General features: G+C 41.2%; 1 protein-coding gene across 1 annotated transcript in view; it reads right to left on the minus strand.

Moving 5' to 3' along the window:
- Nucleotides 1-19,539: 19,539 nt before the first annotated feature.
- LOC136881934 (fidgetin-like protein 1) overlaps nt 19,540-24,997 on the minus strand; it is a 53,728-nt gene continuing 48,270 nt past the window's right edge. The window contains exon 12 of the mRNA XM_067154391.2: nt 19,540-24,497. Coding sequence (XP_067010492.2) covers nt 24,366-24,497 — 132 coding nt within the window. The 3' untranslated portion in view covers nt 19,540-24,365. The remainder of the gene's footprint in view (nt 24,498-24,997) is intronic.

A 24,997-nucleotide genomic window follows, 5' to 3' on the forward strand; every position in this document is an offset into this window, starting at 1 on the left:
TGCTACATCTGTCACTGCTTCAATAATTAGTTAGCATACTAATTTATTTAAGGTACAAAAAAAATTATACGGGTGAAACTTATAATAATAGTATAATGTAGGCAGCCCTGCGCGATGTTTGAGTCAACGATTACCCCTGAGCAGATGAATATGTTATAACAGTTTACACTTTAGTTACCGGATAACAGCAGCAACTTAAACAAATACACTACAGAGTGTATTATACACTGACTGAGCAAATGTCATGGGATAGCGGAGCACTGATGCGCAGGTGTGTTGTCTGCGCACCACACGTCCCGTGTGCCAGCGGCAGTTGTATAGGAGACCTTGTGAGCAGTGGCTGTGCATGGAACATGGAACGTCGTCGTGAACTGACACCGTTCGAACGGGGTCGGGTGGTCGGTGCCCGACGGATGGGAAGTGCGATTTCGGAAGTGGTGGGGGAATTCGGTTTCACACGATCGACCGTGTCCAGGGTGTATCGTGAATGGTTGAATGCGGGTGTCACCGTCCACAACAGACGAACGACCGGCCGTCCAGCCACCCTCGATGACCGTGACCGGCGACATCTGAGACGGATTGTCAATAGTGACAGACGGTCAACCGTGCAACAAATCGCGGCTCAATTCAAGACAGGCCGTGCTAGACACGTCTCCCAGTGGACAATCCGTAGGAACATGGGTTCTATGAGGTATGGGAGCCGGCGCCGCACACGGGTGCCACTGTTAACCCAACGTCATCGGGCACAACGACGCGCATTTGTCGCCAGTCACCAGGGATGGACACTGGAAAAATCGCGTAACGTGATATGGTCGGACGAATCACGATTTCAACTGCACCATGCCGATGGGAGGCACTGTGTATGGCACAGACCACATGAAGCGATGGATCCCGCCTGCCTCGAAGGTGTGGTCCAGGGCGCTGGTGTGTCTGTTATGGTTTGGGGTGCATTTTCCTGGTATGGAATGGGCCCGCTAGTTGTTCTGGAAGAGACTTTGAATGGTACGCGGTATGTTGAGCTGCTCGGAGACCATCTCCGCCCATTTTTGGCCTTCCAGCGCCCAGAAGGTTTTGCGGTGTTTCAAGATGATAACGCGCCGCCATATCGCTCCCACGTCGCCCGGGAATGGTTCCAGGAACATGCAGCGGAGGTCCAACGACTGCCATGGCCACCCAGGAGCACCGATATGAACCCTATCGAGCATATCTGGGATGTCTTGGAACGCAGGCTCCGTGCCATGGATCCTGCACCGACGAACAGACCAGCATTGGCGGCCGCTCTGCAAACGATTTGGTGTCAGCTGAGTCCAGAGGACTACCAGGGACTTGTCGACTCACTTCCACGGCGTCTCACTGCAGTTCGCAGGGCCAGAGGAGGCCCCACACGCTATTAGGTGACTATCCCATGACATTTGCTAACTCAGTGTACACCAAAGAGGATAGAGTGAACACTATACTGTATTTGACTTAAAGCGATCTCTTACGAAGGCGCTCTCACTTGGAAGACATGCGTACTATCTGAACTCTGAAGGTCACATTCTGTGTCAGTAAACTGCTACCAGTGACAGTTCCCACTTCCCAGTTACTGTTTTCACTAGTATGTTATTCTGTTGTGGTTACTCGATAATCTGTTAATTTTTTTTCCTCGTTACATGTGTAACAGTGACATGCATGTAACTGTGGCAAAGTAACTGCTACGTTATTTTTCAGCCACCTCTACCGCACAGGTTTTCCACGAATCGTGCTTCACATAACACTCGACAAGGAACACGCGCTGTTTTATCTTGAGCATCATTTTGTGTTGCTTTCAACTCGTTATTAAACACGTCTGCTCCTCTCAATGACACAGCGATGTACTCGGGAGATGCGCAGGCGCAGGCATGTGACAGCAATAGATTGGTGCATCGAAATCACGGTTTCCAGCATTACTTCTCCTGTTCATTAAGAAGAATCAATTCCGCGTCAGTCTTATAAATATTTTCCAGGCCAGTTTTATTTTGCCTACCGTGTAGGCTATATGCGTGTTACTTTCCTATTTTATTATAATCCTATCATATTCCTGGTTATTTTTGTGTTTCACAAATACAGATATATCCCCAAAGTAATGTAAGAGCTCTCGTGAGATCATTTAATGCTCTGTTTGAGATACTGCGTTGTCCAAGTGAACTTTACATTCGCGAACGATTCTTTCAGCTGGTGTGGCTACCATTTGTTGATATTGCGTGGAAACAACGTTGATCATCACTTGTTTTAAGCTTGTCAACATCCATCGAAACGTCAAGTAAAAAAGATAGCGGGTTCGATCCCCAATGTCGGCAGCCCTGAAGATGGTTTCCCTGGTTTCCCGTGTTCACACCAAGCAAACACTGAGACTATACCTTAATTAAGGCCACGGCCGCTTCCTTCTCACTCCTAGCCCGTCGCCATAAGACCTATCTGAGTCAGTGCGACGTAAAAACTTGTATTAATAATAATTATACCGCGAGGGTACACCCGTCCCGTTCATTTCAATCAAGCGTCTCGTGAAATGACATCTTCCACTTAAAACTTGAAACAACTAGAGCAAGAAGTTTGGTCTTTGGTCAACAGATGTCGCTACTAAAGTGATAAAGTAATTTTGTATTCCTAGGTTTACTACACTGAGTTGATTGTCTTTTGTTGTTGGTATGTTAAAGTTGTCAACACTTCGATCTCCTTCCACCAACTTCAAAAATGGCGAATAGAAAATTTCCTGTATTTAATTTTCAATCAATCAGCGTTTTCTTCTACATATTTAATTATCCAATAAAAATTGGGGGTGTGTCGGGCGTTAGTCCAGATCTCTCTCGAACTTTCCTCTCGGGTATAAAAACTGGCAATTTTTCGAGCTACCTTGTCTTCTTGATCGTCCAGTGTACTGAGTGTGTGCTAAAGCGGAGGCGTTTCGCCCTTCATCGAGCAGTCCAGCGCAATAAGGTAATAGCAGCCACGTACTAACTAGGTGATAGCCTCTTAAAGAAGCTAACCCGAGGGGAAGGTTTCCTGTCTTTAAGAATGTAAAATTAGTTTCCAATCTTCAATAATGTAAACTCTTCTTCAAATGTAAATATCATACTAGCCTAAAAACTTAGCCGAAATTCGGGAATAGAGAGTGCGACACCCCCTCAACTTCCCAATTAACTTGTATTTGAGGTGACTATGTTTCTGTAACCGTTTCCTATCTGTAGCCTTGTAACTTAAATTTTCTCCATCTAGTCACCTCAGTAGAATAGGATTAGCCTTTGTGATTTCGGGCCAGAAGCCCGAATAGGGCTTTAATCTTGTGTGCACATTTCAATGAGAGCAAATGTCTGCCTCCGCATACTTTTGATCTTTAGGCCAGTAACTTTAACCTTTTTGTTGTTGTTGTTTTCGCCAAGGCCCGGTAGAATGAGTATTAGATACTCCTGTAAAACTTAGTTATTTCTGTTAAGTGGTTAAACTGTTGAGTGTTGAAGACAGTAAAATCTGTTTGAACTATTAAATGTAGGTTGTGCCACGAGAGGCCTGGAAACTGTAAATTTTCAGTGAGCAAAGATGCTCGGGTTGTAATGGTATTAGGTCCGGAGCTCAGTCTCCTAGACAATTCATAGAGCATAGATGTTCTTCGTATTCTTGTAGATATACTCTGTAAATGAAATGGGGAGACCTGTCTCCTCAACTTTTGGGTGTATGGAGCAATAGTGCTCGAATAACACTTGTAAAATTGGTGGTTCAAGCTCAGATGATTAATTGACCAATTTTGTTGATTTTCTGACTTCCCCTACTTTGTATTTAAACTACTGTACCTAAAATTTTGTTCCGTCGCTGAGCGACTTGTTTGTTAATATTTGTGCAGTTGAAAAAAAAAAGAGGAGAAAAGAAATATAACTTTAATTTTAATTAATATTTTTTGATTGTAGTAGATAGAGCCATTCATGGCCTCATCTTCTTTCACCTCGGTCCACCACAAAACACCGTAATAATAATAATAATAATAATAATAATAATAATAATAATAATAATAATAATTGTCCCAGAATGGTGCGACAGGCTTCGGCAGCCGGCATGGTTCCTATCCTCGCCGCTAGATGGGGCTTCATTCGTTCCATTCCTGACCGGTTGAATGACTGAAAATAGGCTGGTGGATTTTTTCATTAGGCTAAGCGAGATTACTTTCAGATTAAAATTTTAGGGGGTTAAAAATGTGGGGGTTCCATCCCGAACCTCACCTCCCCTCCATTGCTAACCCCCTGCCAATACCTTTAATGAAACATATGACATTGTCCTGAATAACAAGGGAAATCTGGTCAGTTTAATGTATAAACAGATACTTCTCTTCATACTGTATATTGGGGTGTCGTCCTGATTGCGAACAAGTGGGTATCTGAAGGGGATGATAAGGGTTTGACACACATTAATGAGTCGAAATTGCGGCCAGGCATAAAGTAGAATCACTTAAGCGAGAATATAATGAGCAAGAATATATCATTTTATATATGTCACGCTGCTTATCTAGGTGGATTGTGGCAGCGGTATGCATCACTAGAGGCACCTACAGTCTTCTGAAGTTCTTTAGAAAGCCGCTTTAATTATTACCAGGGAGATTTGAATGTATTCACAAACCAGCTCTGGCAATAAAGAAAGCGGCCGTCAGGCCTTGTCATTCTAAATTAACCTAATATATAACAATCCCGTCACCTAAAATAAATTATATATTTACAGTCAGTATTGACGAATCTACATTTATAACTTTCCTCAACAGCTTCAACACGACTCCAGATTCAGTACATATTGCAATGATTTCAAAACTGTTTTACTGTATTTCGCCGTTTTCCTCGTAGCGTTTTGTGATTCTTTTCATCTAGCGCCACGTTACTTCTTGTTCCTTTTAACCCCTACCATCTGGAGTTCCATTCTCATTATTTTTAGGTTGGAGTGCTCCGCTTCAGACTTTAAATTCTTGATAAGCTCCCTAACTCTTGGGTGCGGTTTTCCAAGCTGGATATTAATTTTGTGGTTCCACCCTTCCACTGAGTTGTTCGTTCTGTGTAGAATAGGATTAGCCTTTGTAATTTCGGGCCAGAAGCCCGAATAGGGCTTTAATCTTGTGTGCACATTTCAATGAGAGCAAATGTCTGTCTCCGCATCCTTTTGATTTTTGGGCGACGATAGCCACTCTATACCTGGGGAAAATTTTTAACATGTAATTATTTGCAAAAATACGATTCATCTTTTTATGGTTGTTGTACGGTATGTAGTGGCAAGTTAGTCCAGTCATTATTTATAAAAATGTTTAAATTGGTATAAAAACTCACCTATTTTGGCACAGTTGGATTATCTAGCCACTGTTCCACGAAGTAGTTGAAGAATTCCGTTAGCTTATCGTTTGATAAAAATCCACCCTTCGTCTACGTCTCCTGGCTTCAGAAATGCCAGTGCAGCGCACAAACGAATGTGAGACTTAACTTCACTATCTTCCTTGTATATGCATTTAGTAAAATGAAAATCACACCAATTTATGTTCACTGTAGGAAACACCTCTTTTAGAGCTGAAATAGCACTTGCTTCAAAGTCAGTGTTGACCGTATCAGGAGTCCAGTTCGGCACTTCTTTTAAAATCATTCGAAACATACGAACATAAGTTTCTTTCTTCTTGTTGGGTAGGAGAGCAAAGATTGTGGGCACCACATTAGTTTCTGCTAGCGTACTTCCCAAATCTACGTGGATTGTATATACCTGAGTAAACTGAGTGCTACAACTTTTAAAAGTTCCATCCATGAAAAATCCTGGTTTTATATCTCATAACATCTTTTCTTTTTTCTCCAGCAAAAATTAATATCCTATCTTGCATACCATCGTCAACCAAAAGAAAACTGCTCCCGAAGTGTCTCTTCATTAAAAACAACTTCCTCTGGCTGCTTTGGTTCTTTTTGTACTCCATGTGCCTGGTTTCTAATGGAATACAACGAGCTTTTTTGCTAGTTGCTTTACGTCGAACCGACACAGATAGGTCTTATGACGACGATGGGACAGGGACGGCTAGGAGTGGGAAGGAAGCGGCCGTGGCCTTAATTAAGGTACAGCCCCAGCATTTGCCTGGTGTGAAAATGGGAAACCGCGGAAAACCATCTTCAGGGCTGCCGACAGTGGGGTTCCAACCTACTATCTCCCGAATACTGGATACTGGCCGCACTTAAGCGACTGCAGCTATCGAGCTCGGTGCAACGAGCTTCGTACATTAGAATACTGAGGAAAGCGAGTGACAAATTCATAGCCCCTATTCTGTAATGAATGAACCTCTTGATTGTAAATCTGACGTACCTACGTATCACTATCCTCGCGGGCCCGCTTCTTTGCATTGTAAATTGCTTTCTTCACATCTATCCTGGCTTCGTCCAGAACACACTGGTGGTCGATGGTCCTGATTACTTCACCATCCTGACTCGTAAGCTTCCCTTTGCACTCGAAGGTTTTCTGCTTATTACAAACCCACGTCACTACACCTTGTTTATTTTCCCGTAATTTGCGATACGAGTATCCATTATAAAGCGCGCACGGTTTACCTTTCTCTGTCTCGATTAACTCCATTACAAGTACAGCACAAGAGAAAAATATTAGGAATACTATGACATTACACCAAGAAAACTGCGACTGCTCCTAGCGGCAACTAGATATGAAATGACAAGTTTTGCGGTAAACAAGTCAACTATTTTGGGGGTAGGGGGTGTCTGGAATGTACGTGTGGCTAGAGTCAGCGACCCCTCCCCACAGGAAATACCAAGCTGCCCAACCCAATTGACTGGAAATGTTGACTTGGATATGAACAAAATTCTAATTTGACGGGCTGCAGAAAAATTAACCCTCAGTTGGTGCACCAAGTTCTGGTACACACAATTGGAATACTGGATAATACACAAAAAAAAAAAAGTTAAATGCATGTAAGAAAAAACCCACTTGTTTCCAAATAAACTGACTATTTCACTTCTTATGTACTATTTTGAAATAATAATAATAATAATAATAATAATAATAATAATAATAATAATAATAATAATAATAATAATAATAATTCTAAAGGCTAATGCCTTGTCGATGCAACTACTCACTTTTTTCTTTGGCATAATAATAATAATAATACCGAGCGAGTTGGCCGTGCGGTTAGTGGCGCGCGGCTGTGAGCTTGCATCCGGGAGATAGTGGGTTCGAATCCCACTGTCGGCAGCCCTGAAGATGGTTTTCCATGGTTTCCCATTTTCACACCAGGCAAATGCTGGGGCAGTACCTTAATTAAGGCCATGGCCGCTTCCTTCCAACTCCTAGGCCTTTCCTAACCCATCGTAGCCATAAGACCTATCTGTGTCAGTGCGACGTAAAGCCACTAGCAAAAAATAAATAAATAAATAAATAAATAAATAAATAAATAAATAAATAAATAATAATAATAATAATAATAATAATAATAATAATAATAATAATAATACAACTCTGACTATATCCACCATAAACACCTACAATTCTAGTTATGTTATACAATAAAAAATATAATCTTCTAAATGGTAAGATTGCCTCAAACTAAATTATTTAACATTTTCAATAAGAAAAATATTTTTTAAAATATGGTTAGGTTATCTAAAACATCCCAATGTACCAGTTAATGTTAACACTACTAGAACAAAAATTACATATGAGACTGTTTTGAAAATTGTATCTGTCTTATGTATCTCACGCTAACACTAATCTCTTGTTCACAATCTGGACAGGGTATATTTAATTGTTCGCAATCAAGACACAACCGTATATTGGACCCTACTTTATTTATTTTAGGTCATTTTTTGACATCAATTAGGTCATCTAAATCTAGACCCTGGTCATGACCATACAAAATTTCACTTTAAGAGAGTGCCTGTCTCTCTGTCACACGCACACGCACAATATACAAGTGCAATACAATATTCGCTGTGCTGCGCGACACAACTTACGTTCGTGATTGCCCCAGGCGCAAGCTATTGTAGACAGGAAGTCGAGACGCGCGTCACAACCAGAGCGATAAACTGTCAAGAGGAAGCAAGTTTGGCGTTGTACTAAAATACATTCAGCTACCGCAAAGAGCAGCATCGATGGAAAATATGTGACGGATAAAATGACATTACACTCTTAGTCGGCACCAAACGCTTCCTAAGTTATGTACACGTTGGGCCATTTATCCTTTTTCGACACAAAACTATGCGGAGAGGCACCACACAGAGAGAAATGATTTGATTTGGCTTTTGGACGACTTATGTTGGCCATTTAGACAGCTAAATTTTAGCATAGCTTAAAGATTCACTGCATAGAAAATGATATACCACTTTATTTATTTATTTATTTATTTATTTATTTATTTATTTATTTATTTATTTATTTTATTTCTTTATTTCTTTATTTCTTTATTTATTTATTTATTTACTTACCTTCCAGGGTTGGTTGTTTCCTCAGACTCAGCGAGGGATTCCCCCCCTCTACCACCTTAAGGGCAGTGTCCTAGAACGTAAGATATTTCATCGGGGATACAACTGGTGATGAGAACCACTACCTCTCCCAGGTGGCCTCACCTACTATGCTGAACAGGGGCCCATGGGGGATGGGAAGATTGGAAGGGACAGACAAGGAAGAAGGAAGCGCCCATGGCTTTAAGTTAGGTACCATTCTGGCATTAGCCTGGAGGAGAAGTGGGAAACCACGGAAAACCGCTTAGAGGATGGCTGAGCTGAGAATCGACCTCCTTCCCCGCCCCCGTCCCTCTGATCAGTTAACCTTCTCAGGCTGAGTCGACCTCGTTCCAATCCTTACCACTTTTCAAATTTCGTGGCAGAGCCAGGAATCGAAACCGCGCCTCCGGGGGTGGTAGCAAATACAGTAGAGACAATACGCGACACTCAACGAGATATCGAGGGACAACTATTAGAGCTCTCTCTAGCGGGTAGATCTGGGAACTACTGATTCTGTCATAAGAGCACGTGTATTTATGTACGAAGTTTTTTTTTGGTGTTATTTACGCGTTTTCAGTAAGTTGACATAATTAAATAGTAGCGTGTGTCATTCCTTGATATCTCCTCTCAACATGAGGAGAAAGGTATGTGCTGTGTTTGGTTGCAGTAACTATGAAGTAGAGAAGAATGCGCGGTCTTTCTTTCGCTTCTCTCGTGACAAGAAAATGTAAGTAATATTGCGTTTGCATATACATTCTTCCAGTGACAAAGAGATCTTTATAGTACTTCATAATCTTCTGACCTGCTCGACCCATATTTTAACTGGCTTAAAATATAATACGAACGAGCTCGATAGCTGCAGTCGCTTAAGTGCTCCAGTATTCGGGAGATAGTGGGTTCGAACCCCACTGTCGGCAGCCCTGAAGATGGTTTTCCGTGGTTTCCCATTTTCACACCAGGCTAATGCTGGGGCTGTACCTTAATTAAGGCCACGGCCGCTTCCTTCCCAATCCTAACCCTTTCCTGTCCCATCGTCGCCGTAACACCTATCTGTGTCGGTGCGACGTAAAGCCAATAGCATAAAAAAAAAGTACAATACGCATATTTTATTGTATAGTGCAGCAGTTAACCTTCAATACCGATGTGGTGTTGTAGGTGTGATCTGTAGGTTTTGAAATGTCACAGTAGTGATTTGGATAAGGTGTACAAGAAAGAAGGGACGTTACGCTTATATACGAATTATAAGATCTGTTCAGATCATTTCAGGCCAGCGACTTTAAAAATCCTCGACTATACAGCCAAGGGTATGTTACATTTTGACTCTAATTGTACGTAAATATTCCTCAAAGTATCACTATCGACAACATTTTCATACTTTTCTTTCTTTTATCCCTCTTCCCAGATTAAAGCCGGGATTTTATAGATGTTCTTTCTGTTAGTAGGCTTCATGTTAAGAGGAAAATTGTCCAGCTTTTAAATGTTAATTCATTGCATCATGTGTGTAAGGAATGTGCCGATATTTTTATTGACAAGTGTCTTAATGTGATGATACAGTGTTTTTTTAAATGAGAAAAAAAGACAAATCTAACCGTAAAAGTTCAGGCAGGAATGCTAAAGCAAAAAAAGTAATGCATAAATGAAGGATCAACCCATTTCACAGCAGTCCATTTCACATCTTGTTTATATGTCTAATTTCTGTCTTTAAATAATAACCACCGGGCGAGTTGGCCGTGCGCGTAGAAGCGCGCGGCTGTGAGCTTGCATCCGGGAGATAGTAGGTTCGAGTCCCACTATCGGCAGCCCTGAAGATGGTTTTCCGTGGTTTCCCATTTTCACACCAGGCAAATGCTGGGGCTGTACCTTAATTAAGGCCACGGCCGCTTCCTTCCAACTCCTAGGCCTTTCCTATCCCATCGTCGCTATAAGACCTATCTGTGTCGGTGCGACGTAAAGCCCCTAGCAAAAATAATAATAATAATAATAATAATAATAATAATAATAACCTTTTAAATAATTCTTCAATCATTTATCCAGAATTGCTTTAGCAACTTCGAAGTTAATATCTCAATAATACTTTCTTTCTAGACTAATTTATTTATCCATTTTCGTATATGCATTTCCATTGATATTTTAATTTAGCGCGACTTTTCAGGTCAAGTCACTAGGAGCGCCACCGTCGAATTGTCTCCCATTTTAACAAGGCTAAATCCGTAAGTGTCGCGTATTGTCTCTACTGTATTTGCCACTAGTTAACATTTGAGAATTAAATTTTAGGCCTTCCCCTAAACTACCATTTAACTCAGTGTGAATACAATCATTTATGGTCTAGATTATATCGACTTATTATCCCTACTTTGCATACCGATTTTCATTAAGATACGACTGTTAATAACATAAATATTTGAGAATTAAATTTTAGGTTTACCCTAAATTACCATTTCACTCAGCGTGAATAAAATTATGTATAGCTTACATTGTAGCGACTTATTCCCTGACTTTGCATACCGATTTTTATTAAATTCTCTTCAGCCGTTTTCTCGCGATGGGTGTACAGATAGACAGACAGACATATAGAAATTACAGAAATTTAAAAAGTGCATTTCCTTGTTACTGTGGACACGACTGATGCAGAAATACCATCCTTTTATAAATAATGAGCAATGTACAGACAAAACTCTTATATATGTAGGTATGTTCAAAATGCCCTCCGTTATCATGGATACAGGCACCCGCCGTCGCACTGAATCCCAGATGCGCTGATGTATCTCATCAGTACTCCGCACAGTTTTCCTCCCCTTCTGAACTTCGTAACCTTTTGTTTTAGCACTGTTATTATTTAGCGAATTTCTGTCAGCCCATCTCTGAAAGGTTATTGAATGCTAATTGGATGATGGTGGGGTTTCTGAACAATAAAGCCATGTCATCTGCATGTACATTATAAGCTTTACTTCTGTAACTTGGAGTGCTCTTGTAATGTCTGCTTTCAACAGCTTGAGTAGTACAGGGCTCATTGAATCCCCTTGCGGAACTCCTCTCGTCTGTATTAAGAGCGGCGTGCTAGAAATTCCATCGTAGATTTTTACATAATTTACATCAAGTATGCAAAGCAAAGTCATCTCCGTACAGGTCATGAATGCCCTTAGAGGGATGAACGTAAAGAATTCCACTATCCGTTACCTCTGCTCTTGATGGGGTAGTGGTCACCTCTACGCCCGGCCGCCTTCGGCCCCAGAAATTAACCTGATTACATTAAGTAGATTGTGGCCTTTATTATTTCCACTTCATGCTCGAAGTTGTTAAGTGTCTCTTTCTTGTAGATGCTGTCCAAAGCTTTGGCATAGTCGATGAAGATGGCATACGGGGGAGTAGTTACCTATTTCTTCTAGGACTTCCCCTATAGCCTGTAAAGTATATTTCATTTCCATGAATGAGTTTAATTGCGTATTATTAATTCCTCTAGCTTGAGGACTAAGGTTTATATTCCGTTTTCCTGAATATGTCTTCATTTTCATACACCACACCATCAACTACCATGGAAACACTGTAATAGTAACCCTCGGGCTGAATAGTTTAGATGGTGGAGCGCTGTCTTCTCAGTTCAAGTCTACAAAAACCGCGAAAGATTACTTAGTAGGACGGAAAACCAATATTGATTATTATTATTATTATTATTATTATTATTATTATTATTATTATTATTATTATCATCAATGTTACACGGCCATCTCTCACGAAGGCCTAATACCACGACATCACCCAGAATTCTTGATCTTCTCAAGACTTGGAAATGTTCCTACTCATTCTATGAACAAGTAAGGTAAGGGTTATTCTGCCCGAAGGCAGGTCCGAACCTCCGCAGAGGTGTTCCTGAGCCGGAGTTTACGTGCGGTAGGGTGGCCAGTTCCTTTCCGCTCCTCCATTCCCTTACCCCCCACCAACAGCGCGTGGCAACCCATCCAACTCCTGACCACGCCCAATGTTGCTTAACTTCGGAGATCTCACGGGATCCGGTGTTTCAACATGGCTACGGCCGTTGGCACCTATGAACAAATGCAGAGAAGCAAATCTGGCCAATGTCTGAGACAGAGGTCCAAGAAAGAAGTAAGTTCAGGACCTAGGCACACGGCATACAGGATCTTCCGGAAAGAGTGAAAAGACGAACTGGCGCTATGTGATCTGAAGGATGAATATCCACGTCCTCCAGCAAGATTAAGGAGTTCTGGAAATCCAGAAAGGCTGTTAAGTGTTCACCATGATCCTAAGCATGTAAGATATATAAAGAGTGTATCGTAATTATACCGGCAAAAAAAAAAAAAAATCAGGGATGCTCTTCGCGTTACGTTAAGAACGGTAGTGCAGTCGGATTGGTGGAGAAGTAACAAAGTAACCTTATTTTCTCGAAAATATAAAAAGTTCCCCGTCAATCCGATTGCACCACCATTCTTAATATAACACGAAGAGCAACCCTGATTTCTTTTTGTCGGTTCTGTCGTGCTTGGGTGCGTGGATGATGCAATATCCGCCTGACTCATATAGCCCACCCAGTGTTGTCATGGTCTCAGCTGGTCTGCGATAAGCTTCCGTACAACGTGATTACTTCCTATACAGCAGTAATTAATCGGTTTAGTGTGTTTCATGGCTTCTGAATTAAGTGGTGAACAGCGTATTTTCGTGTACTGTAGATTTTAAAAGCAAAACTCTGCTGCGAGAGTGGGAAGAAAATTCCGCGAATAATTTGGTGGAACGTAACTGCCAACGCGTGACGAAATTAAGAACTTTGTAAATAAATTCAAAACTGTGGGTTCAGTGGTAAGCAGAAAATGAATTAAACAATCGAAGTTGACAGGTTTTCTACGGGCGTATGGGGACGGTGTAACGGCAACCGCCCTCTCGTTTACCGACATGCGACATGCAGGAAAGACGGCAACCCTTGCGGGACTCGTCCATATACGTGCACAGGGTGTATCAGAACTACACACACACAAAATCAAGGATGCTCTTCGTGTTATGTTAATAATGATGGTGCAATCGGATTGGCGGAGAAAATTTTATTTTCGAGAAAATAGTGTTACTTCGTTATTTTCGGGCGCGAGATTCAAATTGACGAACTCACCGTATTTGCTATGCCAGAGCACAAGTCACTGCCGTGCGTCAGGGAAGAGAAGAGAGCGAGGGGAAGTGGGGTTGTATGAAGGAGACAGAGATAATGCTCCGCCCGCGTATGCACAAGTTTCCTTGCTGGACTCGCACATTATTGTCTTTGTCTCTTACAAGCAATATCCACAGTTCGTTTATTAAACAGCCTCTGCACGCACAGTACAAGAACACACTGTAATTAAGACACACTTGTCAGTCAAGGAATGCACCATCGTTTCTCATCCCGTCTGTTGGTCGCAGAAACCTTTATTATTTAAGATGCTCGAAGATGCAACGCTGCCACTCCACGATTGTATATTTCTTCACTTAAAACATCGTAAATGAAATGAAATACTGAACGAAGGAAACAATACGCTCAATTGTTTGATTACAGTAGATGTTCAATATGCCCCCTCCTATTTCGATACAGTTCACAACGGTGTAGCAGTGACCTTTGGACTCTGTGCAGGATGTGGGGTGTGTTGCGAACGACCTGGAAAGCTGCCTCTATTCTTGGTACAAGTTCATCTTCTCTTTCTACGGAGTTCTCATAGTAGTCAATTTGTGCAGAATAAACTGAACACGGCCCACTGGGGCTGGGAAGCGACTATGCGAAACGAACGATAAACTTGTGCTTCGCACCGAGCATTATCACTGTCTTCCATTTCCCCTCCCTCCTCTGACGCACAGGAACAGGCAGTTGCTGGCTCCCTGGCATAGCAAACACGGCAAGTTCAATTTGAATCGCGCGCCCAAAAGTAACAAAGTAACCTAATTTTCTCGAAACGTAACATTTTCATTTTCTCCGCCAATCCGAGAGCACCACCGTTCTTAACATACAGTAACACGAAGAGCATCCCTGATAGTTCTGATACTCTCTGTGTAAACCACTCAGTCACTCCCAAGTTGCCAAAACGATGCATAAAATAATATCTCTTTAACGTCTCTTACCTGCTATAGGTCTTAGGATACGCCAGGGTCCTCACGAGTTTTTTTTTCTGCGATGGAAACTAAGGACGCGGAGTCGTTATATTGAAACACACTCAAATGTCACGACCTCAGGCGGGATCAGCTTAATTACTTGGCTGGGCTCATGCGATGAAGTCAGCTAATATGCCAGGCCATATAACACTACGCCGTCATACTTACTGTGCAAAAATATCAGTATTGTATTTTACACTGGTATTCATTACTTAAACCTAAACTATTAATATAGGGGTTGCCTATCAAAGTATACTTAACAAATGTAGTTGGTTAAACTTTTGGGTGTTCATTATGGTTTTCGTTGTTGTTTCAGTTGCTTCGCACGAGCAGTGATTCCTGAAGATGGTGATTGAACCTATCGGAGACAAACACTGCAATCTTCTGCAAGACGTCGCTGTGGAGAAAATGTTCGCCAGAAATCCGCGAAGACGTGAGAGATGGCTCCACGTGCTCCCATTATATCAGCCCGATGACGAAGATTTCTTCTAGATCGTACTTTTTCTGGTAGTACGGTAGGCTCATAAATTTGCCACTTTTTTTTTTGTATCGATGTCAGTAGGCTGGCCATTGTAGCTTTCAAAGCGGGTTGTTGGGTCTATTACATATCCTGAAGAATTTTAAGTATGTCAGTCCTCCTGGCACTGCCATTTGTAGCCGTGCACTTCTTCGTAGGCTTTGAAGCCCTTCTCTCGCTATGCTTCGGTAACTGTTGTCCGAATCTTATGGTGTTCAGTATTCCGCAGAACTCCTCCATGCGGGCATGATCCTAGGACGGGAATAGTGACTTCAAACTCCACTGTCGGCAGCCCTGAAGACGGTTTTCCGTGGTTTCCCATTTTCGCACCAAGTAAATGCTGGTGCTGGACCTTAATTTAAGGCCACGACCGCTTCCTTCCCACTCCTATCACCGTACGACCTATCCGTAAAAGCAACTTTAAAAAAATAAACTAGGACGTGTGCAAACGTTCCTATCTCTGTGACATTGGCTACAGAGGTTATCATCCTGGAACCTTCCCGGAATGGATCGAACGGCAGAGATGTTGCAAACTCTTCTACACACCTAAAAAAAAAAAGTTTTGCCCACTGAAGTTCCAGGTTTCTAGGTTGCTGATGACCTCAGGGTATGTATGGGATGCGTTGTTGTTGTTGTTGTTGTTGTTGTTGTTATTTAAAGGGGCCTCACATGTAAGTCAGCGACCCGTGTATGGGATGCATATACACATTTTATGTCAAGCATAACGCAATTGACGTAAAGAAAAAGCAACGACAGGCGCAACACAAACACTATTCTTCCGCAACGTGCATCCGCCTATCGAACATGGGAATCTGATTCTGCCTCTCAGTACGGTGTTACTCTACCCTGGGCAGTGACGCATGATCGGACCCGTCGTGGCATGCTGTCCTGGTCAGTCCTGCCTCACTCTTCGACAGCAGCCCTCTGGAGGTCGGCCGGGGTGAGGTGGACTCGTTCGTCCTCGAAATGCATGTTTCGGCATATCCCGGGCGTGTTCAATGGGATTCAGGTCCGGAGACATCGCAGGCCAGCTCATCCAATGGATGTGAGCCTCCCTGAGGAAGAGGTTCACACGCTTGGATCGGTGCGGACGCGTGTTGTTATATTGCAGTACAAATCTGTCGCCGAAATGTTGTCGGTATGGAACAATGGCCCCGAGGATTCTGTTCCAGTATTGTGTATCAGTCATAGTGCGCTCTACGGCGATGAGAGGCGTCTGACGTCCATACATAATGCCGTCCCGAAACATGAATGTTTCATCTTCCTGATGGACATAAGGGATGGCGTACAGGACTTGTCGGGCGTTACCTCGCTCTCTCCAAACCCTACTCCGACGATTATCCGGCGTCACACACATTCGGTACTCATCTGTGAAGAGGACCCATCACCATTCTTCCAGAGTCCAGTCCAAATGCTCCCTTGCCCATCTGCACCTGGCGCCACGGTATTGGGGTGTACGTGCAGATGTTCACCAAGGAACTTTTGAGTGCAGATGGTTCTTATGGAGACGATTTCAGATTGTCTGCGTAGACACAGTGCTACCAGTTGTCTGCCATAAGGCAATACGCAGTTCTGTTGCGGTGTCTGCCGGGTTCCTGCGAGCCAGGATTCGCACGTAATGGTCGTCAGCTGACTTGTTGACCGCGGACGACCACTGTGAAGACGATATCCAACATTTAATTACACAATAGCGGCTTTATGTCCTGACGACGTCGTTATACAATAAAACTTGCACCGAAGGAACAATATTACACATTTATTACAATTAAAAAGAAATACGGCGTGACTATACAATTAAAACCATTTTTCAGAAGTATTTAATAATACACTAAAAAACTAACAGACACTAAAGAGACTGCCCGACTGACGAATGCACGCGGCAAGGTGGTGAATCATACCTCAGTGTCTACAAACTCAGCAAAAAAAAAAAAAAAAAAAAAAAAGTCTAAAGCCTTGGTACCCTTCCTCACAGCACAGGCAAAGTCTACACTATATTGCTGTGGCGCTATACAAATTGATTAGCCGGAACGAAGGACGTTTTGTGCGTATTTCCGCGAATAATTTTGGTAATGATTAAAGAAAATTAAGAAAAAGGATTATCTGATAAGACAACAGGGCGCATACAAACGGCTTTTTAAATAATTCCTAGTTTCAGCCGGCTAAAATGGAATAAAAATGTAATATTTTCTCCAAAAGTGGGGGGCAACCCCCCCCCCTAATCGCCGCTACTACCTGTGGAGGCATGTTTGCATATGGTACAGGACACAAATATGCTCTTGTTATGTTGTGTCCACAAATGACAGTAACAGTGCACTCACAGACAGCGAGCGTTACTCATCATTCAGATGACTGTCGTGCAAAAACTTGGAGTGAACATCCTTCACAAACACAAAAAAATGCTGGTGGAACAAAACATTTCTTGAGGGGTGTAGTTAAATAAGGTCAATTGGTTTCCACTTTACTGTACTTTTTAATAATATAATTTCATTACTGAGCTCGATAGCTGCAGTGGCTTAAATGTATCCAGTATTCGGTGTATACCATAGTGGGTTCGAACCCCACCATTGGCAGCCCTGAAGAAGTTTCCCCATTTTCACACCAGGCAAATGCTGGGGCTAAAATTTATTTACGGTCAGGGTCGCTTCCTTCCTACTCGTACCCCTTTCCTATCCCATCGTCGCTGTAACATCTGACTGCGTTGGTGCAACATAAAACAAACAGCAAAAAATAAAGATCAATGTACATAGTCATTTATAAACTTCAATATGCTGTATTGTTTTCTTTTGCTATATTAAATCACATTTACACCTTCATTGTTAATAAACTTCTCTACCCTAAAGAAGTAACCTACGTATGTCCATGTAACATTTCTTCTTCTTCTTCTTCTTCTTCTTCTTCTTCTTCTTCTTCTTCTTCTTCTTCTTCTTCAACATGTGAGGAATGTGTCCTGAAAGTTTGACCGTGTAAAATCAGAAGGAAAGGGACGCTGCGGACAAGAGGGATTGAATAATTGACCTTGAGAGAACTCTCTAAAGAGGAGACTCTCATACAATTTTTTACGTTACCACTGTACTTGAAATAAACTTTCAACGTACTATGTCGCGTTCAATACATACAGTCAGGGGCGTAACAAATGTGACAGCGGCCTGCCAAAATAAAAATTCGGGCCCCCTCAAATAAAATGTAATACCTATGAAAAACCAATATCAAGTAGAACTAATGCAATGAAAATGAAATTAAATGAAAATCCACAGTCTATTTCCAGTTATTCGACCGGGTCAGGAATGGAATGAATGAAGCCCCATCTAGGGGCGAGGATAGGAAATGTGCCGGCTGCCTAAGCCTGTCCCACTCCTCTGGGGCAATGATTAATGAAATTAAATTAAATTGGAGAGTGTTGCTGGAATGAAAGATGACAGGGAAAACCAGAGTACCCAGAGAAAAACCTGTCCTGCTTCCGCTTTGTCCAGCACAAATCTCACGTGGAGTGACCGGGATTTGAAACACGGTATCCAGCGGTGAGAGGCCGGCGCGCTGCCGCCTGAGCCACGGAGGCTCACAACTAATGCAATACATTGTCAAATTATATGAACAAAGGGATTATTCACTATTGTAAGATTATTAAAAAATAATGTTTTAATAGGTTTTATTTGACTGCCTCCCCCCCATGGTTTAATAGCTAAGCAACTGAACTGCCAATGCAACCATACTTAAAATTGGTTTCATATTTCAGTAACTAGATAACTACTCTGTAACCAATACTGAAGTCACAATTATAAAAATGTATTCAACTGCTCTGCAGAAAAATATACAAACAAAATTAAATGAAAAACTGTTCAGATAAAGTTTAAAAGATATCAAACCGCACAACTGAGACGCCTATTACGGTACTACCTTCGTGCAAAGAGAGCACGTTCGTAAATGAGATGAGCGAGTGTTACTACACTAAGTTATTGCTGGAATTATACATTGTTGTCAAATAAATACGTGAAAAAGTTAAATGATAAAGCAAAATTTGTGCATAATAAGATCTCACGTACACTACACATCAAGAAAGTATCATTTCCTAACTGAAATACATCTTAGTACCGTATCAGTTTTGATTTTGATTGGGAATCTTGCAAACACTCTACAGTGTGACGACAGTAGGCCACACCTGTAGCTTAAATTCTTTCCAACAGAACAAATACAGCCTAGTCCACTGTTGCTCAATTGGCTAGATCATCTGACGCAATGTTATGGTTTTGGATTCGACTGTTGTATAGTTGGTCATTTTTGTGCTATACATAACATCTCTTCGAATGCAAAAAAGGATATTTTTTAAAGAAAGGAATCAACCAATAATACGCATGCAATTATGTAGAAAAGTAGGAAAGGTATGCAGAAAAGGATATATTTTTTAAAGAAAGGAATTAACCAATAACATATAGTGGTTCTTACTTTATTGACAAATAGTACTTGAGAAACAGACCTCATAGTCTTTTTACAAACTTTGGACACTGCTGGTATCATAATATCCTATGTGTAGAGGACATTCGGTTATATTTACCGAAGTTACGAATGAAGCTTTCTATGCAAGGGTGCTTATTTTGGTGACTATCAGCTGTTTGACATAGGTACGCAGCAGCAAGCTGTACTGTACAAGGCGTACCAGCTGAGCTGTAGCCGTAACTTGCATGTCACATACAAGTGTGTGGCCTGCCTATCAATACTGTGAAAGCCGGACTGAGTGGCTCAAATGGTTGAGGCACTGGCCTTCTGACCCCAACTTGGCACTTTCGATTCTGGCTCAGACCGGTGGTATTTCAAGGGGCTCAAATACGTCAGCCTCATGTCGGTAGATTTACTGACATGTAAAAGAACTCCTGCGGGACTAAATTCCTGCACCTCGGCATCTCCAAAAACCATTAAAGTAGTTAGTGGGATGTAAAGCCAGTAACATTATTATTACTGCTGTGAAACTGTGATTCATCTAGAATACAAGATTTCCTACACCGCATCATATGCCAGTTGTCATAGCATCCATTCACATATGTCAATCTGAGTTTCAAAATCACACCCTTGGAGCCTCTGGTGTGGCTTGCAAGGTGATAGGGGTGAAAGCAATTGACATACAAGATAAGTATTAAAGATAACCAACAGATATTGGACTATAGAATCTAAAACCACCTCTGCAACAGCATCAAATTTCACCTAAGAGGAGGTATTCAGGAATGTGGTGCTGCTGTATACAAATGTCACTCAACAATCCTAGAAGTATTAATGCTTGTTGTAAAGTTGCTCTGTGTTCAGTCTTGCTTCTTATAGATGAGGGGCATATTGATGTACTCAAGTGGACAAGCCTGTCATTAATCATGAATGTAGAGATTGAGACCACAGTCACAGGACCTCCAATTGTACACGGAATCTCAAGTCACAGGGATGTTACTATTCATTTCAAAACTCCCACGTGCAGTGGTCAAGATTCGAACCATGACTACCCTAGTGCTTTAATATGCCAGTACATCTACTACCTCTGACCTCTCAAATGAAAAACTCACAGTCCACTTCACGCGCAACATACCAAGTACTCGTCCAGCACAGTTTTATTTCGCTTGACATGTCCAAACCCCTTCAGTCTGTTCTGTTCCAGTTTGCCATTTAGTTTTTGCACATTTAGCTCCTTTTGTATGTCTTCATTTCTCACTTTATCCCTTCTCATCTTCTGTACCATACTCCTCAGGAATTTAATTTCAGCTGCTTGTACTCTACTCTCATCTCTCTGAGTTTCTATTTCTGTTACATATGTTATTATAAGTAATATCCCTTGTACATTACTTCTTTAGCCTTCATTGGTACATCTTTGTTCCATATTAATGTCTGCACCTGATGGTAAAAGGCACTCCCCAGTTGTATCCTAGTAATTTCCATATCCAGTTTTCCATTTTCTGTCTCTTCATTTTGCAAGTATTTGAAGTGTTCTACTGTTTCCAGTTCCTTGTCTCCAGTTTTGATAGTTCCTTTTCCTTTTTTACTTTCTCTACTCATCACCATTATCTTGCTCCTCTCCACACTGATACTCAATCCCCATTGTTCAATCCTCCTATTCACAACATTCAGCTGTTTTTGTACCTCCTCCTCATCTTCTCCCCAGATCACATCATTACATTCATTCTTTCCCTTCGATAAACTCCTCTTGCTGCCTTTTCTACATCTATAGAAGTCATTACCACATTCTTCCCATATTCCTAACTCTTTTCCACGATTTGTGGGTTTCCCTGTTGACCTTCCACTTCTGAATCCAAATTGCTGCTCTTGTAACTGACTTTCCACCTTTTCTCTTATAATTCTTCTTTCCAATATCATTTCCATTATCTTGGCAACATGGGAGAGGATGGTGATTCTTCAGTAATTACTGCACACCTCTGTATCTCCTTTCTTGAATATTGGTATTATAAACCTCTTTTTGCAATCCTCAGGCACTTCTCCCTCTCCTTATACGTACATGAGTATTCTATAAGTCAATTGGAACCCCTCTGGTCCTGCAGCCTTGATGGCTACTTCATCTATACTCACAGCTATTCACATCTTCAGCTTTTTAACTGCCAATTCCACCTCTGTCATAGTAATGTCTGATTCCTTCTCTGTTACTTCTTCTATTCCTGCTGCCTGGATACCTTCTCCACGTGTCAGATTTCTCAAGTTCAGTAGTTCCCTGAAATATTATTTCCATCTGTTAATTATCTCCTCTGTTTTGTTTACAGTATTACCCCTCCTTTATTCTTCACAAATCCTGTGTTCACTTTCTTCGCGTAAATATTAACCGTAGGAACTAGACGATAAGCTTTTACAATTAGTTTTACGTCACATTGACACAGATAGGTCTTATGACGACGATGGAATAGGAAAGACCTAGGAATGCAAAGGAAGTGACCGTGGCCTTAATTAAGGTACAGCCCCACCATTTGTCTGGTGTGGAAACGGGAAACCAAGGAATACTATCTTCAGGGCTGCAGACAGTGGGGTACAAACCCGCTATCTCCCAGGTGCAAGCTCACAGCTCCGCATCCCTGACAGCATGGCCAACCCGCCCAGTCGATAAGCTTTCTCAGTCTATAAGTTACACAATTTTAGTATGTTGTAGAATTTAACATAAATTAAACAGTGTATTATGGTCGGGCACAATAGCAGGCTCTATAGCCTGAGCTACGCCATAGAAACCAAGACGATAATAAATAAATTAAAGTAATTAATAATTACCATTCCTATCCTGTCTCTATGATGAACGCTCCAGTTCACATCCATTATATCTCAGCCACGATTCAACTCCTATTACAAAATCTGGTAAGTATAGATCTATTAAATTATTTAATTATATTCTTTTCTTTACAATACTTCTACAGTTCAATAACATTTTTATGTCATCCCTACTTGACTTCCAGATCTCTGCTCCCTTATCACCGCTCCCTAGTCCACCCAGTTTCCCTAAATGTACCTGAATGTAGAATAGGAACACAGGACAAACACAATAGGAGAAAAGAATCCTAATGGGATAACAATGTAAGTAAAGGAAAGGAACAAACAAGTGTCAAATAAAGTCAGAGAGACACACGCACAAAGAGTCAGGGAGGGGGGATAAGAAAGGAACACATATAACAGGACCCCCTGGTTTGAAACATAAGGCTTCAACTAACAGTTTAAAAATACACATTTGCATTAATGTGTTAATACTTTTAAAGTTCCCTGTGCAAATATTTTCATATTTGTTCTTTCACGTTTTTCGTACCTTTTCATACTCTGTTGTAATTAGTAAGTCCCAATGGAAAAGGTTTTTATATTTGTTCTCTTGTGCTTTTCACACTTTTTAACACACCTCTCATCTCCAGAAATGGTAGACAAAGCTTGCACAGTAACACACTACATAAAATGCATGTGTATCAAAAAATTAAAATAAAGTGGTTCCATATCCTTGATGGGCAGTTTTTATTTGTGTATTCAACAGTTCTTGTTCATCATCTTCTCTTTGTATGTCCCCCCACCCCCACAGTAACATCTTAAAGAGGTTTTACAATATTGGGCAAGGAACAAGCCTGTCATAACAGTTTTTGCTGATATGGAAAACACATACATTCACATCCCTCGTCACCACATTTGAGCAGTACAGTGAAACCCCATTAGTGCATTCCTCATTAAGACATTTTCTTGCTTAGTATGTTGTAAATTCAAAGCCCCAATTCCCATCATATTAAATCTATGTAAAAAATATCTCACCTATCGCACAAAGAATTTTCGCTATTACCGCTTAGTACGATCACATTTTTCCGAGCCCTTAAAATGTTCTTTGTAATCCCTTCTGAATGGAAAGTGATTTCCAACACAGGTAAGAGCCTTCACCAGAGGAGGCAGGTCAGGGAAAGTTACACAGAAACAGCAAAAGGCCTTAAACTCCTGAACTTCACACTTGCACCTTTGGGAAGCAAGCTGTTAGCCTCAGGAAAGTTTAGTTAATTTCTACAACTCTATCACAGCTTCTAACAGATAAAAGCTTTCCCCAGGAAGCTAAAGTATTATTTTATTAATCCAACCTGCTTTCCATTGACCCTATAGACTAGAAGCTGCTTTTCAAATAAGAAAGGTCAACAGTTGGATAGAAGTAACAGAGATGAAGCTTCTCAGGTCAAGTATATAAAAAACCAGATGGGGCAGAATCAGAAATGAATCAGTCCACCTCCAACTACCGTTGCAAAGAAGTGAACTTGACGTTCTGGAGGAGTCAAGGTTTAAATGGTTTCATCACCTTACGAGGTTGACATCAACCCGAACACTCAAAGCCTATTGTGAAAGAGAAGTATCTGGAAAAAGACCTAGAGGCAGACCAAGAGATAGATGAATAGATGAAGCAGGTGCAAAAGGACATGGCTAGAATGAGCCCGGAATGGGAGGAGACACTGGACGACGAGTAGCGACACAACAGAGATTATGGAAGAGGTTTGTTCATTCCCACACTCAGCCTGTTAATCAATGATGATGATGATGATGATGATGATGATGATGATGATTAAAGTATGCCGCCTCTCCAAGTAGTTATATCAGTCTTAAGGATTCTGACAATTCGCCACATTATTTCAAACATCTTTCTCAAGTTTTCAGAACACTGTAATTAGAGTCCCTGCAGTGTGCACGAGTAGGCCATCCATTCCATTGATCGGCATCTATCCGAGATAGCCGTTATATAATGAACTAGCATGCTGTTCAAACTGATAATGAGTTCACATCACTTCTGCTCAGCTGAATGCTACTCCCCCTGAACCATACTGTTTATCCCACATAACATAAGTAACCAGATCATCAGGTGAAACACTACTTCGAACTCGCTTCAGGGCACACTTGAAGTCTTCCACAGTTATGGGACGAACCTGAAACAACAGAAATACTGTATAAAATGTTGTCAAAAGATAAGAGTATTAATAAATTTGGAGCCCGTTGTAATCAATTTAAGGTGAATGACAGCAGCTGAAGACATAGACTTTAAGCCATTTTAACAAAAATTGTCATCAGTGGATTCAAATTTAAGAGGATTTCATTAAAAAATAACAATTCTTTAAACCTAAGACAATCATTCTTCAATATTCTGAAATTAAATTTTTAGAATTAAAATGATTCAATTTAGAATTAGAGTTTTTGTTTTGCTCATGAAATTTTAAGAGTGTTACTTTGTAATGCTGATCTATGAAAAATAGGAGTCAGTGTAGGCAAGAGCTCACTTTCTCCACTGCTTTGTTAATTGAGATTATGTACAGTGAGGTCAAATTCATACTTGCAGGGGCTCACAGAAGAAACCAGCGGTTGTAATTTTAATTAAATTAGACAGGGTACAATAATAATGTATGGCCAAATTTTCAGGACACATTCCTGA

Source organism: Anabrus simplex, chromosome 10 (assembly GCF_040414725.1).
Source record: "Anabrus simplex isolate iqAnaSimp1 chromosome 10, ASM4041472v1, whole genome shotgun sequence".
Classification (NCBI taxonomy): Eukaryota; Metazoa; Arthropoda; class Insecta; order Orthoptera; family Tettigoniidae; genus Anabrus; species Anabrus simplex.